We start from the raw sequence: 15,162 nt of genomic DNA, 5'->3' as shown, positions 1-15,162 counted from the left end.
TGGTGTCTGTGGAGTGGATACTGTCTGTTATCGTTTGATCTTTCCACCTTATTCTCATCCTAGGTGTACAGGTATGCTATGCAACAATGTGGTTGTCAGTTAGGCACTTAAGTAACTGACTGGCTCCTAATGTCTGAGGACATGCATAATGTTTATGTCCTCTGTATGCTGGTATTCATGTGGACATAAATAACTCCTTACAATGTGCGCAGGTTAATCGGTCCCAGCACAGTGTTTGGCTCCAGCAGTAAGCTGGTGAACGTGGAGCAGTGGAGGTGTGTTACCATACTGAGGAACCACACAGGAGGTAGGACACACACACACACACACACACACACACACACACACACACACACACACATATACCCTAACCATAAACTTTCTCCTAACGTGTGTGTGTGTGTGTGCGTCCGTGCGCGTGCGTGCATCAGATGTGATGGACGTAGCCTGGTCCCCTCATGACGTGTGGCTGGCGTCGTGCAGCGTGGACAACACCATCGTGATCTGGAACGCCCGTAAGTTCCCTGAGCTGGTGATGGTGCTGCGGGGCCACACGGGCCTGGTGAAGGGCCTGACCTGGGACCCCGTGGGGAAGTACATCGCCTCCCAGGCCGACGACCACAGCCTCAAAGTGTGGAGGACCATGGACTGGCAGCTGGAGACCAACATCACCAAGCCCTTCAGCGAGGTACACTCTCACTAGTTACTACTAACATACTACTAGAGGTACACTCTCACTAGTTACTACAGTATAGCCCCTTTCAAACATGCCTTAGTGTTTCCCCCAGAAACATTTTCAGGCCTGGAGGGATTTCGAAATGTAACCCGATCGCAACGGTGGGGGCCGTCGCTGGCGACGCTAAACTTGTGCGTTTCCCAGGCAACGACACACGTTGACATGTTTTGGAACAGCGCTGCACGCTGGCGCAATGCTCCTAAAAGCAAAATGCTTATTGTTTTGAATGATTTGGCATCTCTATTACTGTCAGCACTGTCAATAACAGTATTGTTGTATTGTAATAATATGCCACAAAGGTTTATTGAAATTTTGGGGGAAGCAGATTTTTTTTTCTTTTTTTCTTTTTTTTTTCTGGCCTGGCGGGGCGCCGCGCCGTTGGCCTGGCGCGCCCGCCAGACCTGTAGAATGGTAGGGGAAACACTCTGCAGTTACCCTGAGGCAACCCGTGTGGCGGTGTATATGAACACAATTTGGAGAGCTATGCGCGATTTTATTATATTAACACATTCACTGCCAGCCGTTTTTTTTTTTACTGTAGTTAGCTTCTGCCAGAGGGTTTTTTTGAGGATTCTGGCTCATTTTACAAGAGCCGAGGATTCTTTTCTGCTTGGACTTTGTGAACACAAACTTCACAAAAGTACTAATAGAATGTGTGCTTTCTCTGTCTAAAAGAGTTAGTTTGTAGAGTTAGTAGTTATGTAGATATTAGCCGTTGAGTACAGCATGGTTTCAGCGTCTGAGACTGAAAGCTGAGATAATCGCAGTTTTGTGAAATTCAATCAAACAGGCAGAACAGTCACTTTAACCATTTATTTTTGGCATCAGTGAGAGATCAGACATCAAAAACAATATAGTTCTGACGCCCTCTCCTTCAAACTCCTCCCTCCGTGGGCATGTCTGGTGGCTTTCAGCAGCGTTTGTCACAAGCGAGTTTCTACTGCCTGTCTGCAGTGAGCAGCCTCTCTCCCTGGCGGCCCCCTCTCGGCGTGTGTGTGTGTGTCTCCTTCAAACTCCTCCCTCCGTAGGTCACAGGCGAGTTTCTGTTGCCTCACGGACCCTAAAAAAAGAGGGGAATCGCAGGAGCGGGGAAGAGGAGAGGAGAGGCGAGGGCGGGGGGTTGGACACGGGAGAGAAATTCCTTTGCGATCCCCTTCTTCCAATCTTGAGGCGTACTCCGCTCTCGGTGTGCTGCTGCTGCTGCTGCTGCTTGTCTGTGCTGCTGCTGTGCCTGTCTGCCTGTCTGCCTGGCGGCCGCTGGGCAAGTCTGGATGGATGGGCTCGCTCGTTTCTTGGGGTTCTGAGAGCTTTGATGAAGCTTTTGCGATTCTGGTCTTATTTATGCTGCGTGTTTCAAAGTGTGTTCCACCCGTAATCTATTATGCAAATTTGCAAAACCCCACCGCCAGCTCCCAAGCGCGAAAGCGTTTTCGCCAATCCATTTTCATGAGAATGGCTTCCTCACAGTGCTTTTTGCTTGCCTTCCTCTAGAATGGAGAGCACTGTTGCCACTTAGTGGGTCGGTGGAATGGGTTGTACACGTTCGGTCGCTCCAATATGTTTATAGGAGACGTGGGGGGCATTGATCCACGTAGCACCGTCAAAATTTTTTTTTTTTTTTTTTTGACGTCTCAACTCGCCATTGGCAGTGAACCGTTGGAATTTTTTTGACGAGTCAACTCGCCATTGGCAGTGAACGTGTTAAATAAATGCAAAAAGTGCAAAAAGTAGAGATGCACGATATATCGGCAATCATATCGGTATCGCCGATGTTAGTCATTTTTTAACATATCGGCATCGGTCAGATGTTGCAATGTTAATATCGGTTATTGGTATCAGCCAAAATGTTCCCATTGAGAGGAAAAATGTGGTAAATCTATTATTAACGGGATTTTCCAAATGTTTTTGAAATAAAGAAATACAAAACTTTTTCAAATACACAGTGTTTACATGTGTTTTTCAGTATGTACAAAATTTGATTATCATAGAAATGTGTTTTATACAAATCATATCGACATCGATATCAGTGCTGTAGTGGTAAAAAAAAGTGGGTAAACTATACTTTTGATGCAGCTTTCTCACACGGCACCGGCGTGACCGATATATAAGACAAAATATGAGAGTAGAACAACTCTGAATCATATAGCCCTATAAGGTATATCGGGGGGTTCCCCACATTTCTGAGTAGCCAGTCAGATAGGAAAAGTAGCTGGCTATGGGATGGGCCTTGGACCTTCAAGGGGGGTCCGGGGGGATTCTCCCCCGGAAGAAAATGTTGTACAAGTAAAATTCGTCAACCTGGTGCATTTGAGAGCAAAATGAAGAGGCTAAATCTATGAAGAACTACGCACATCTCTAATGTGTTGTGACTTTACAAATAATTAGTCCTAAACAATCAATATAAAATGTATTTACACATTGTACACAAATTGCATTCATTGTGACAAATTTACAATAGTTAATATCCAGCCAGAATCATTGCAAATGGATGTTCAAAGTAACAGCAATACCATTCAGTTAATCAATGCTTAATGATGTCAGCAGAGCAGTGCAAATTAATAACATTAGCTTGATTGAGCTCAGCACATCAAGCTTCAACCATTGCTACTTGACAACAATAATGTCAGGCATAATCTGACTAACTGATTTAACAAGCAATTTACCATTTGCAACCTATATTCTTCGTTTTTTTGGGTTATTTGTGAAAAACGGATGAATGTCCATTCTGCTTCTTCTGCGTCAGAAATGGTCACGTTGTCTTAATTGCGTGAAGAAGAAAATCACCTGCATGCCGTAGTTCGTCCTCGGCGTTTCGCGAATAATAAAACATTTTGTGAATTTGCCCGGCAGCCAGGCCAGGGGTACAGATCTCGCCACCAGTATGTTTCTAGATAGTTTTCAACATGGTCGTATTGGCTTTATACAGTAGCACCTGGACTATTCAAGTCGCACCTAATGTTACAAACGTGACTTGATCAGAGGGAAATCATCTGGTGTAAGAAATCATCAATCTTACACCAGTGATTCACTCTTCAGTTGTAAAACGGTAGGCCTATATGATTTTCTCCACTCCTGACACACATTTTTAACCAACCTACGTTCAGCTCACCACGAGCTGGTCTCCAAATGCGCATTGCGCATCGCTGGCACAATGGCACCGTCAAGTTGTTTGAGGGGAGCGCTGTCTGGCCAGGCAAGCACAGCTCGAGAAAGGCACCAACGTAACCGGGGCCGTGAACCTTTCGCGCGGAGCGCACCAACTAGTAGGCTATGGTTCCCGGAGCTCCTGGTCAGTGCCATGTGTCATCTTTTTTCTTTTGTTTTGGTGTGTGACGTGCTTGGCGTGGTCTTAGCATCAACAGAGTTTACTCAAACTTTTCAAAACTCGTGCAATAATAAGTGCATAAACGATTTAAAAATGTGAGTAAACTATCTTAAAAGGTGCCTAAACTCTGCAGAGCATTGAAAAAGGTACCTAAACGGCGTTTACGTGTGTTTAGCCACCACTACAGCCCTGATCGATATATATCGGGTATCGGCCATAACAGCAATGTTGTTATCAGTATCGGCCAACATTTTCACATCGGCACATCCCTAATTCTAAGTATAGTTGAATCACTTGGGTTGACCAAGTAAAACTATTTTACAATAGCATTTTACACAAGGTCTACGGAAAAATGAATGGCCGATGAAATCCCATGGAGAGGAAGAGGGGGTGACTTTGGCACTCAGACCCAGACTACGTTAGCCACGTTATCTTAGGTTCCCGAACGAAGCCGAGATGGCTCAGGGAACAGTAGACAGAATACCAGCATTTCTTCATGCAGTAAAAAGCCTTGAAACCTTTTCCTTGTGGCTGAGTGTTGCTGTAATGTAGACACCATTTCTACTTTCTACTGTTTCTATCAAGGAGCTGCTGGGAGCTACTGTCGCTAATGCTGCTTGCATACAAACTTAAAGAGACAGGCGCCGGTAAAAACAATGGAAAACGTACTTTTTAAGACAAGATTGTCAATAAACGATTTTCGACTTTCAGTAATAAAAGTCGATCTTGATAATAAAAACGATTATTTGAAAATCCGTTGCCCATCCCTAGTTAAAACAGACGTATCCCCCCCCTCTCTCTCTGTCTCTCGCTTGCTCTCTCCTAGAGCTGTGCATCTTCGCTGATCTCACGATTCGATACGATTCGATTATACAAGTCTACGATTCGATTCGATTCGATTATACGATGCATCTCGATGCATCTCCGATGCATCACGATGCATCTTAACACATTGAGTGCCAGCCCTTTTTTCAATGCTGTAGGTAGCTTGTGCCAGGCCGTTTTTTGAGGATTCTGGCTCATTTTACAAGAGCCGAGGATTCTTTTCTGCTTGGAGTTTGTGAACACGAAGTTCACAAAAGTACTAATAGAATGTGTGCTTTCTCTGTCTAAAAGAGTTAGTTTGCAGAGTTGGTAGTTATGTAGATATTAGCCGTTGAGTACAGCATGGTTTCAGAGATTTTCAGAGAGTTTAGAGATAAATGGATTTTTAGAACCACCTCACGTGCCTGTGATTATAGTCCAGGCAAAGTAGCGTTTTATGACAAACTAATTGTAAAATAATTTTTTGCAGCTTAGATCATTTCTATGAGGTGTCCAGAACAACATACTAAAAGTCCTAAGAAATCCTAGTTGAGGAAATATGTTTAATTCTCATCAATCCAAGATGTGTGCCAGTAAGGCCAGACAACAATACACCCCAATAGGGCTATTTTTTTCCTTTACTCCTATCAAAATAAAACTTTATACAATGAAAGTATCCATGAAAAGTAACATTTTTTGTATTACAAGTTTCTTTGAAAATGAATTTGAATATGCAAATGAGTAGGGGTGTCACAATATATCGTCCCACGAAATTTCGCGATAGTAAAACGTCACGATATGTATCGTTGAGATGAAATCTCATATCGTGAAAAAAAAAAAAAAATTTTTTTTTTTTTTTTTTTTTTTTTTTCCAAAAGTAGACAAAGAAACGTCTTTGTTTGTTGAAGTTCAATGTGTGGAAAGTAGTTCAGTTGAACAAGTCTCTGAAGAGACACATGAGAAGTTATACAGGAGAGAAACCATTCAATTGAGTTTCTGGAAAAACTGTTTACTTGACAGGAAAAACTGAAGATGCATAAAAAATAGACTAAGAAAAGTCTTGTTGTTTGAGTTTGAAGAAAAACTGAAGATGCATAATGAGAATTTATACTGCTGAGAAACCTTTTAGTTCAAAGTAAATCTAAGTGACGGTGTAACTCATTCTATTTCAAGATAAGCCTTATCTCCAATCTCATGTTTTTTCTAGTTGTTATTGTAATAACAATTTCCCACAACAGCATGTTTTGTATTTGTGCATTTCAAATAAAATACTACTTTTCCAGTCATATATTGTCATTATTCAAGTTTAAAAAAATATTGTTAAAATCGTATCGTATCGTATCGTTATCGTGAACCCAGTATCGTGATACGTATCGTATCGTGAACTGAGTGTATCGTGACACCCCTACAAATGAGCTATACACTAATCGAATATAGGCTACCCAAAATATACCCGCATAGGAGTAAAGGAAAAAATGAAGCCTATCACAATCAAACCTCAAACAGTGAAAGTATACATGAAAAGGAACTTTTTTGTTTTACAAGTTTCTTGGAAAAATCTATTTTAAATATGCAAATGAGCTCAACACTAGGCCTAATTGACTTGTCCAATAAGCCATAAAGTCACAAGTAAAACAGGGGCCAAATAACTAACACATTCATGTCTATTCAGTAAGTTAACCTATGCATAAACAAGATAAATTTGAAGTCACTTGCCACACTTACCTGGGTCACTTGCCACAAAAAGACTTATATTGACCTTAAGAATTGATTGCACAATCTTGCCTCCAGTTGCTTTCTAAATTATTATTTTTTATTTGCGAACAAGCCTAACCTAATGACATGACAGAAAGTCAGAATAGCCATCTTAGTCATTAGTAACGTGGTGAGATTACATTTTGGGCTGGTAGATTTACAAATAATTGGTATTGTTGGTAAGATTACGAGATAACAGGCAGAAGTCATTCTTACCAACTAAACGATTCACTCTCACATAGAAGACAGATGAAAAACCAGATAGACACACTTTCCAGACATTCCAGCTCTTTAAATAATTTTGCCAGACACCAAAACTGCTTCTGTTTTTGTAGTAAGCAAGTATTTCAGACCAGGCGGGCCACACATCAGACTTCCACCGTTTGTAAAGTAGCTTTGCAGTGTTATGAGAAGCTAGCAACAGCAATATCTAGGCTAGAAACCCAATCGGAACATTTTAAGTTACCAACTCCTTTCTAACTAGACTTCTTTCCCCCCCCGGCCAATTTTTTATCCCATTTTATCCCCCATTAGTGCTCATTTGATTTCTCAATCCTGGTTGCTACTCCATCCTCTGCCGATCTGGGGAGAGCCGAGACTGGCTCCATGCTTCCTCCGAGACATGGGCAGTCAGTCAGCCGCTTCTTTTCACCTGACAGAGGAAGCTTCACCGGTAGGACATAGCACGTCGGAGGTTCACGCTATTCCAACCACTTCCCCTCCATCTGAACAGGCGCCCTTAATGACCAGAGGAGGAACCACATTAGCAACCAGGATATTGCATGTTTTTGTGAAGGGGGTTCCTATATGAAGAAAACCCCCGGGAGGCACGGGGAGAACATGCAAACTCCACACAGAAAGGCCCTTTTGCCGACCCCACCCGGGCGGTGGGCACTCGAGGACATGCGGACGGGCACGCATTCCTTCAGCGTTCACCTCGTCCCCAGGTGGGAATCGAACCCACGACCTATGAGCTGTGAGGCGATAGTGCTTACCACTGCACCACCGTACCTCCCTCTAACTAGACATTTCTATCTGGTTAGGCTTGTTCGCAAATAAAAAATAATAATTTAGAAAGCAACTGGAGGCAAGATTGTGCAATCAATTCTTAAGGTCAATATAAGTCTTTTTGTGGCAAGTGACCCAGGTAAGTGTGGCAAGTGACTTCAAATTTATCTTGTTTATGCATAGGTTAACTTACTGAATAGACATGAATGTGTTAGTTATTTGGCCCCTGTTTTACTTGTGACTTTATGGCTTATTGGACAAGTCAATTAGGCCTAGTTTATAGCTCATTTGCATATTCAAATTCATTTTCAAAGAAACTTGTAATACAAAAAATGTTACTTTTCATGGATACTTTCATTGTATAAAGTTTTATTTTGATAGGAGTAAAGGAAGAAAATTGCCCCATTGGGGTGTATTGTTGTCTGGCCTTACTGGCACACATCTTGGATTGATGAGAATTAAACATATTTCCTCAACTAGGATTTCTTAGGACTTTTAGTATGTTGTTCTGGACACCTCATAGAAATGATCTAAGCTGCAAAAAATTATTTTACAATTAGTTTGTTTTTTGGTTCCAAAATGAGTTACTTTGCCTGGACTATTATGGGTGCCCTTGGGCAAGTCTGTATACTAGGGGTGTCACGATACACTCAGTTCACGATACGATACGTATCACGATACTGGGTTCACGATAACGATACGATACGATTTTAACAATCTTTTTTTAAACTTGAATAATGACAATATATGACTGGAAAAGTAGTATTTTATTTGAAATGCACAAATACAAAACATGCTGTTGTGGGAAATTGTTATTACAATAACAACTAGAAAAAACATGAGATTGGAGATAAGGCTTATCTTGAAATAGAATGAGTTACACCGTCACTTAGATTTACTTTGAACTAAAAGGTTTCTCAGCAGTATAAATTCTCATTATGCATCTTCAGTTTTTCTTCAAACTCAAACAACAAGACTTTTCTTAGTCTATTTTTTATGCATCTTCAGTTTTTCCTGTCAAGTAAACAGTTTTGCCAGAAACTCAATTGAATGGTTTCTCTCCTGTATAACTTCTCATGTGTCTCTTCAGAGACTTGTTCAACTGAACTACTTTCCACACATTAAACTTCAACAAACAAAGACGTTTCTTTGTCTACTTTTGGAAAAAAAAAAAAAATTCACGATATGAGATTTCATCTCAACGATACATATCGTGACGTTTTACTATCGCGAAATTTCGTGGGACGATATATTGTGACACCCCTACTGTATACTGTATTGTGTGTGTGTGTGTGTGTGTGTGTGTGTGTGTGTGTGTGTGTGTCTCCAAACTCCTCCCTCCGTCTGTGCTGCGGAGGGAGGAGGCTCCGCGGCCGCTCTCGGGCAGTCTGGACTGTCAAACTGGCTCGTTCGTTTCTTGAGGTGTCGGCTGAGAGCTTTGAAGAAGCTTTTGCGATTCTGGTCTTATTTATGCTCAAAGGTACTCGAGTGTGTGTGTGTGCGCGCGCGCGTGTGTGTGTGTGTGTGTGTGTGAAAGCGAAAGCGTTTTCGCCCAGCTATTTCCTTGAAAATTAGAATGGCTTTCTCCCGCGGGGGCTGTTTTTTGCTCGGATTCCTCTCTGTCTGGAGAGCACTGTCCCCACTTAACTGGTCGGTAAAATAGATTATACACATTCTCTTCCTCCAATTCTGCTATAGGAGACGTAAAAGGGGTTGATCGATGTCCCACCGTCAAAAAAAAAAAATGTTTATGTAAGCCGAGATATCTCGTCCTTGGCACTTAACGGTTGGATCATGTAAGCCGAGATATCTCGTCCATGGCACTCAACGTGTTAAATCGATGCATCACTTTTTCCGCAATACATGATTTATTTTTTCTCACTTTCTTTTTTCTCACTGTGTGGCTACTTTTAAAATAAAAGTGCATTTGGAATTGCATTGTATTATGATCCATAATTAAAATAAACAACTGCATGTACTTACATTCTATTTTATTTGATTATTAATTTTTTTTTTTTTTTTTTTATAATCGATTTTTGATATTTGTTAATCGATTCAGAATCGTCCTATTAAGCATCGCGATGCACTCTGAATCGATTATTTTCGGCAGCTCTACTCTCTCCCCACCTCTCTCTTAGGGCTCTGCAATAAAATCGATACGGCAATATATCGCGATATCTTTTTCCGCAATACTGTATCGATATTTCAGAAAAATATCGTGATATATCGCCATCTCGATTTTTTTGCACAGCCATGTGTTCAGTGACACAATAAAAATACTTTTTTATTTCAGTGCGTTCTGTAACACACTCAACACTCGGTAGTTTTGACTCAATTTGTCCACTAAGTTATCAATATAAAGTGACATACATATTATTACACTACCTGGGTAATACACAGCAAATCTAATTTTCAGTAAATTATGTAGAGTATTGCAATATATCGCAATATGTATTGTATCGCAATGTATCGTGATACAATCGTATCATGAGGTCCTTGTCAATACCCAGCCCTACTCTCTCTCTCTCTGCCCCCCTCTCTCTGTCTCTCTCGCTCTCCCTGCCTAACTCTCTCTCTGTCTCTCCCTGCCCCCCTCTCTCTCTCTCTCTCTCTCTCTCTCCCTGCCCCTCTCTCTCTCTCTCTCTCTCTCTCCCTGCCTAACTCTCTCTCTGTCTCTCCCTGCCCCCCTCTCTCTCTCTCTCTCTCTCTCCCTGCCCCTCTCTCTCTCTCTTTCTCTCTCTCCCTCTCTCAGTGTGGTGGGACGACCCACGTGTTGCGTCTGTCGTGGTCTCCAGACGGTCAGTATCTGGTGTCGGCTCACGCCATGAACAACTCAGGCCCCACCGCTCAGATCGTGGAGCGGGACGGCTGGAAGACCAACATGGACTTTGTGGGCCACCGTAAAGCCGTCACCGTGGTGGTGAGTCCATCTGACCCGCAATGACTTGTGCTGCTTAGTCCATCTGACCCGCAATGACTTGTGCTGCTTAGACGCTTATTAAGCTAATTAGTATCATTAATGTCACCGTATTACCATAAAACTCATACTCTTTCTGTGTAAAGTGCTGTACACTGATCTGTCTTTGTCTGTCTGTCTGTCTCTGTTTGTTTGTGTGTGTGTCTGTCTGTCTGTCTGTCTGTCTGTCTGTGTGTGTGTGTGTGTGTGTGTGTGTGTGTGTGTGTGTGTGTGTGTGTGTGTGTGTCTGTAGAAATTCAACCCAAAGATCTTTAAGAAGAAGCAGAAGAACGGCAGCTCTCCGAAGCCCAGCTGTCCGTACTGCTGTTGTGCCGTCGGCAGCAAAGACCGCTCTCTCTCCGTCTGGGTGAGAAACTCTCTGAGGACTTTAGTTTGTACGTTGGTGCCACACAGTCAGCATATTTCAAAACAGCTCAAGTGAAGTTTGACAGAATAAGGTTTGGATAAAAATAATAATAATAATAAATGTACTAAGTGCAAAATGATTTGTGAAAATGTAAACCTGTTGGATGCAGAATTAAAAAGCATGAAGGAATAATTCCGGTTATTTCCAACCTGGGCCTTATTTTCCTGCTTTTTGCTATCATGACAATTTTGTTCAAACTTTTGTCCCTCACGATTTATACTTTTATCCATTACCAAAAAGTGATTTAAAAACAGCCATTGAACAGACAATGCAATATTTGAACAATTTTGCGGTCACAGTAATATTGTCAGAGTATTGTTGTTCTGCTCCATGACATCTTTGATGTTGGTAATGCTTGCTGACCTACACATGAAACCTATTCTGTCTTCTGACCTGAACAACAACGTTGGACCTGGAGGTTTCTCTCTGTGCTGTGGAATAGCCTCATAAAAGTAACGGAATTTAACAAAGAGACTATAGACGCTTTTATGTTTGTAAACTGCGATTACGTATTTTGTGGGCGGAGCCGAACGGGTTGCAGAAAGTGACAGCTAGCGGTTCAGCTGTCATAGAAATATGGAAGATCCGGACGCCTCCTCCATGTATTTTGAAGCTTCGCCAGCAACAGACAGGTTATCTTACACAAATAAACTAACTCTTTCAATGGGGTGAGGTTACCTGACCCGTACTCACTGTCAGGATGGATCCAGGATCCAACTACATCGCCAAATTTGAAGTGCCGGACATCGTCCACTCCAAATGGCTCTATAACTAAGTCTGTCTGTCTGTCCTCCAGCTGACCTCTCTGAAGCGCCCCCTGGTGGTGATTCATGACCTCTTTGATAAATCCATCATGGACATTTCCTGGTGAGTTTCATACAGACTTTACCAACCACTGAACAGTTACAGGCAGCGGTGATGCTCCATATAGTATTCAATGAGTGAACTTAATTTTGTGCGTGCGTGCGTGTGTGTGTGCGTGCGTGCGTCTGTGTGTGTCTGCGTGTGTGCGTGTGTGCGTGTGTGTGTGTGCGCGTGCGTGCGCGTGCTTGTGTGTATGTGTGTGTGCGTGCGTGCGTGTGCGTGCGTACTAGGACTCTGACGGGCCTGGGGATCTTGGTGTGCTCTATGGATGGGACAGTGGCCTATCTAGACTTCTCATTGGACGAGCTGGGAGACCCGCTTAACGAGGAGGAGAAGGTTAGGACCAGAGAGTACCGACATGTCCTGCTCAAGTAGAAGTAGTCTGTTACTCTGCTGAGAGTTTACTGAAGTACAAGTACTGGTGTAAAAATATGGTGTTATCACACTGATGTATATGTTGAAGTGCTCATTGTTCTGATAAGTTTGTTTTTAAATAGTTATTTGACGATATAAAAAGTCATGATTGACAGCTGTGACAGCGGCTCTCAAACCTCCCGTCAGACAGTCACACAAGCAAGATGACAGCTTGTGGAGACTAGGGGTGGGAATCACCAGAGGCCCCACAATACGATATTATTACGATATGTAAGTCACGATACAATAGTATTGCGATTTAAAAATAAATATTGTGATTTATTATCTTTTCTCAACTGCAAATGATGTCCCCAAAGGAAAAAAAAAAGTCAACATCTGTTTTATCTAATGTGAAAAAGTTTCTTGTCTTTCCATCTCACTTCAGTCATTTTTATTGTAGCAAAATGGGATTGTGAAGCAGGCAGACTGACTAAAGCCATTTCTAAACATGCAGTGAATTCCTGGACATTCCCAGATGCTACCGGCTCCGCCTGCATGTTTAGCAACACTTATCCAGTATGAGTGCGCTCCCGTGAGTGCGGAACATTACCACCCCAGCCTCTAGTACAACGTCCACGTCGCTGACAGAGCAGCTGTAGTTTAGTAGCTCCCAGCTCATGTTCCAGAGCATGCTGTGAGCGGGCGGGTGGTTAAATGGCACTTTTACAAACCATTAATGTCCCCGTGCTATTGAATAATTTCATGAATGGACGTAGTTACGTGGCTGGATTATTTGTAAGAGAGCGACATTGGTGAGTAAAAAAGTCAAAGTTGAATCGTTTCTTTTCCTCCATCTGTCAGTTTGAAAATGCAACACTGAGATGATGCTGCATTAGGCTATAGAGATGGAATGATATGAACATTTCATATCATGATTATAGTAGTGACCAAAATTATCACAGTTAAGCTGTGTTCACACAGAGATATTTATTTTTCTCTCTGTCGCTCGATTCAACCCTTTGGAATCGCTCTGTCGCTGTGTTTAAATCGCTCGTCAACAGGCACACGAATTGATGGACATCTGGGGGCTAGACATTGCGTATACAGTATATATATATATACGCAATGTCACTTCACTTCATGTCAGCTGTCAGCCTGTCAATCAGCTGTCAATGTGGTTTGTTGCCACACAATAAACCAGCGGTTTGTTCCAAGCCAGTGTGATCCTTGACTCGCTCTCACACGGCAGCCAATCAGCGTTGAACAGCGAGCGACTGATGCCAGCATAATTTCGCTCAAGTTGGGATATTTCATCTCGGGCAACGAGCAAATTTTCGCTCTGTCTCTGTCGCTCGAACGCCCAGCGATTTTTCTCCCGGGCGAATATACGCTCAACCGCTCATTTGCATTGACTTTGTATGTAAACTCGATGCCAGCGAAAAACTTTTAATAGGTCGGTGTGAACGCACCTTTATCAGTATTATCACGGTTTGTTAAAATGTGCTGAAAATGTTCAAAAAGTACTGAGACACTCACAGAAATCATTTCGCCACGTTTTATATTGAAAACTCAGACCCAAAAAGGATTGATACACTCACTGAAATCATTTCTCCAAGGCTGCACGTTTGCATCTGGGAGACGGTTGCCAAGTTTGGTTGATGATGGACAGTATTTACCATGTTTTTCAAAGCACTGTAATCACGGTAACACGGTTTTAATGACAATGAAAATTTGAAACGGTACGGTTATCGTAAGGAATTCGATCACGGTTATCATTAAAACCGGTTATCGTTACATCCCTAATTGGGTGATAAGTGCCCGCTATTAACGTTACACGTATATCAATTACGGTAATCGTTCGCACGTATAATTAAATGAGCAAACCGACGAACAGCGTTTAGTAGGCTACTCGCTTTGATCAGCGAGTGAGGACAGCCTGATGCAGCGGTGCCAGATGGGAGAGACGTTACTTAAAACACGATTTAAGCTGCATTGTTTTCTCATCAAAGCAATGTCGAGGAAATATTGGCTCATTTTTGTGTCCACAAATGCAGAGAGTGCAGGTTGTCTGCGTTTCAATAACAAATGCGTCCCAAGCTGGCCCAGAATGACGTGCCTGTTGAATGCTGAACAAATAGGCTGTAGGCGTATTCCCACTGCAAAGTCTATCTCTTAATGAGAACATTGGAATAATGATCGACTATAGAGCTATAAGAGGAATAAATGCATTAAAAACATTTATTTAGGAACCAATTATTAGAGCGAGAGAGAGAGGGCCCGCTGCCTCTCTCTCTCTGCCACAGCAGTTCAGTCTGTGTAGCACACATAGTGCCCCATCCCCACAAAACATGGTCCTTTTCCTCATGTTTAGAAAGAACGATCCCTCATGTCTGGAAGGGTAAGCCCGCTAAATACCCTGGCCTGATTTACCGGGCATGGTCCAGACTTCACGTGTGGAAATAGCTATAGGGCTCTATCTTCCCCCTGGCCTTAGGCGCTAAACTGGCGTTAAACGCAAAAGAACGCACTTTGCGCCTGACTCGGGAAGATAGCATCATGTTTTTAGGCCCCGAAATGTTCTTTACGCTGAAGATAGGGCCCATAGTCTCCAGAGGTAATGGAAGATGCTTGTTTGGTACAGACCCCAGAAAAAATTACATCACTTTTTTTTGTTTCGCTTTTTATTTTATGTGTGTGTGAAAATCGCAATATCTGTCAGTACAATCGCAACATGATGTTTTTGGCATCTCGTGCAGCCCTAGATTCTACATGTTTCAGTAATTGATCAGGACACCAAACTGGTGCTTGAAGCTGTCGTCAAAGGGAAAAACGGGCGTCCCGGTCGCTCACCTGGTCCTTTGCGTGGCCGACCTGGGTTTGAATCCGATAAATCCGACCCGGATCCAATCAGTCCAGACTTCATGTGTGGAAAT

General features: G+C 42.5%; 1 protein-coding gene across 1 annotated transcript in view; it reads left to right on the top strand.

The window, feature by feature from the left end:
* The window catches only part of hira (histone cell cycle regulator a), a 57,367-nt gene that overhangs the window by 5,420 nt on the left and 36,785 nt on the right, over window positions 1-15,162 (top strand). The window contains exons 5-10 of the mRNA XM_083645074.1: window positions 213-307; window positions 432-688; window positions 10,381-10,548; window positions 10,838-10,951; window positions 11,808-11,878; window positions 12,106-12,211. Of these exons, the coding sequence (XP_083501200.1) occupies window positions 213-307; window positions 432-688; window positions 10,381-10,548; window positions 10,838-10,951; window positions 11,808-11,878; window positions 12,106-12,211 (811 nt within the window). The remainder of the gene's footprint in view (window positions 1-212; window positions 308-431; window positions 689-10,380; window positions 10,549-10,837; window positions 10,952-11,807; window positions 11,879-12,105; window positions 12,212-15,162) is intronic.

This window comes from Poromitra crassiceps (genome assembly GCF_964638095.1).
Source record: "Poromitra crassiceps genome assembly, chromosome: 10".
In the NCBI taxonomy this organism is placed as follows: domain Eukaryota; kingdom Metazoa; phylum Chordata; class Actinopteri; order Beryciformes; family Melamphaidae; genus Poromitra; species Poromitra crassiceps.
This window is presented reverse-complemented; position numbering and strand designations above follow the sequence as displayed.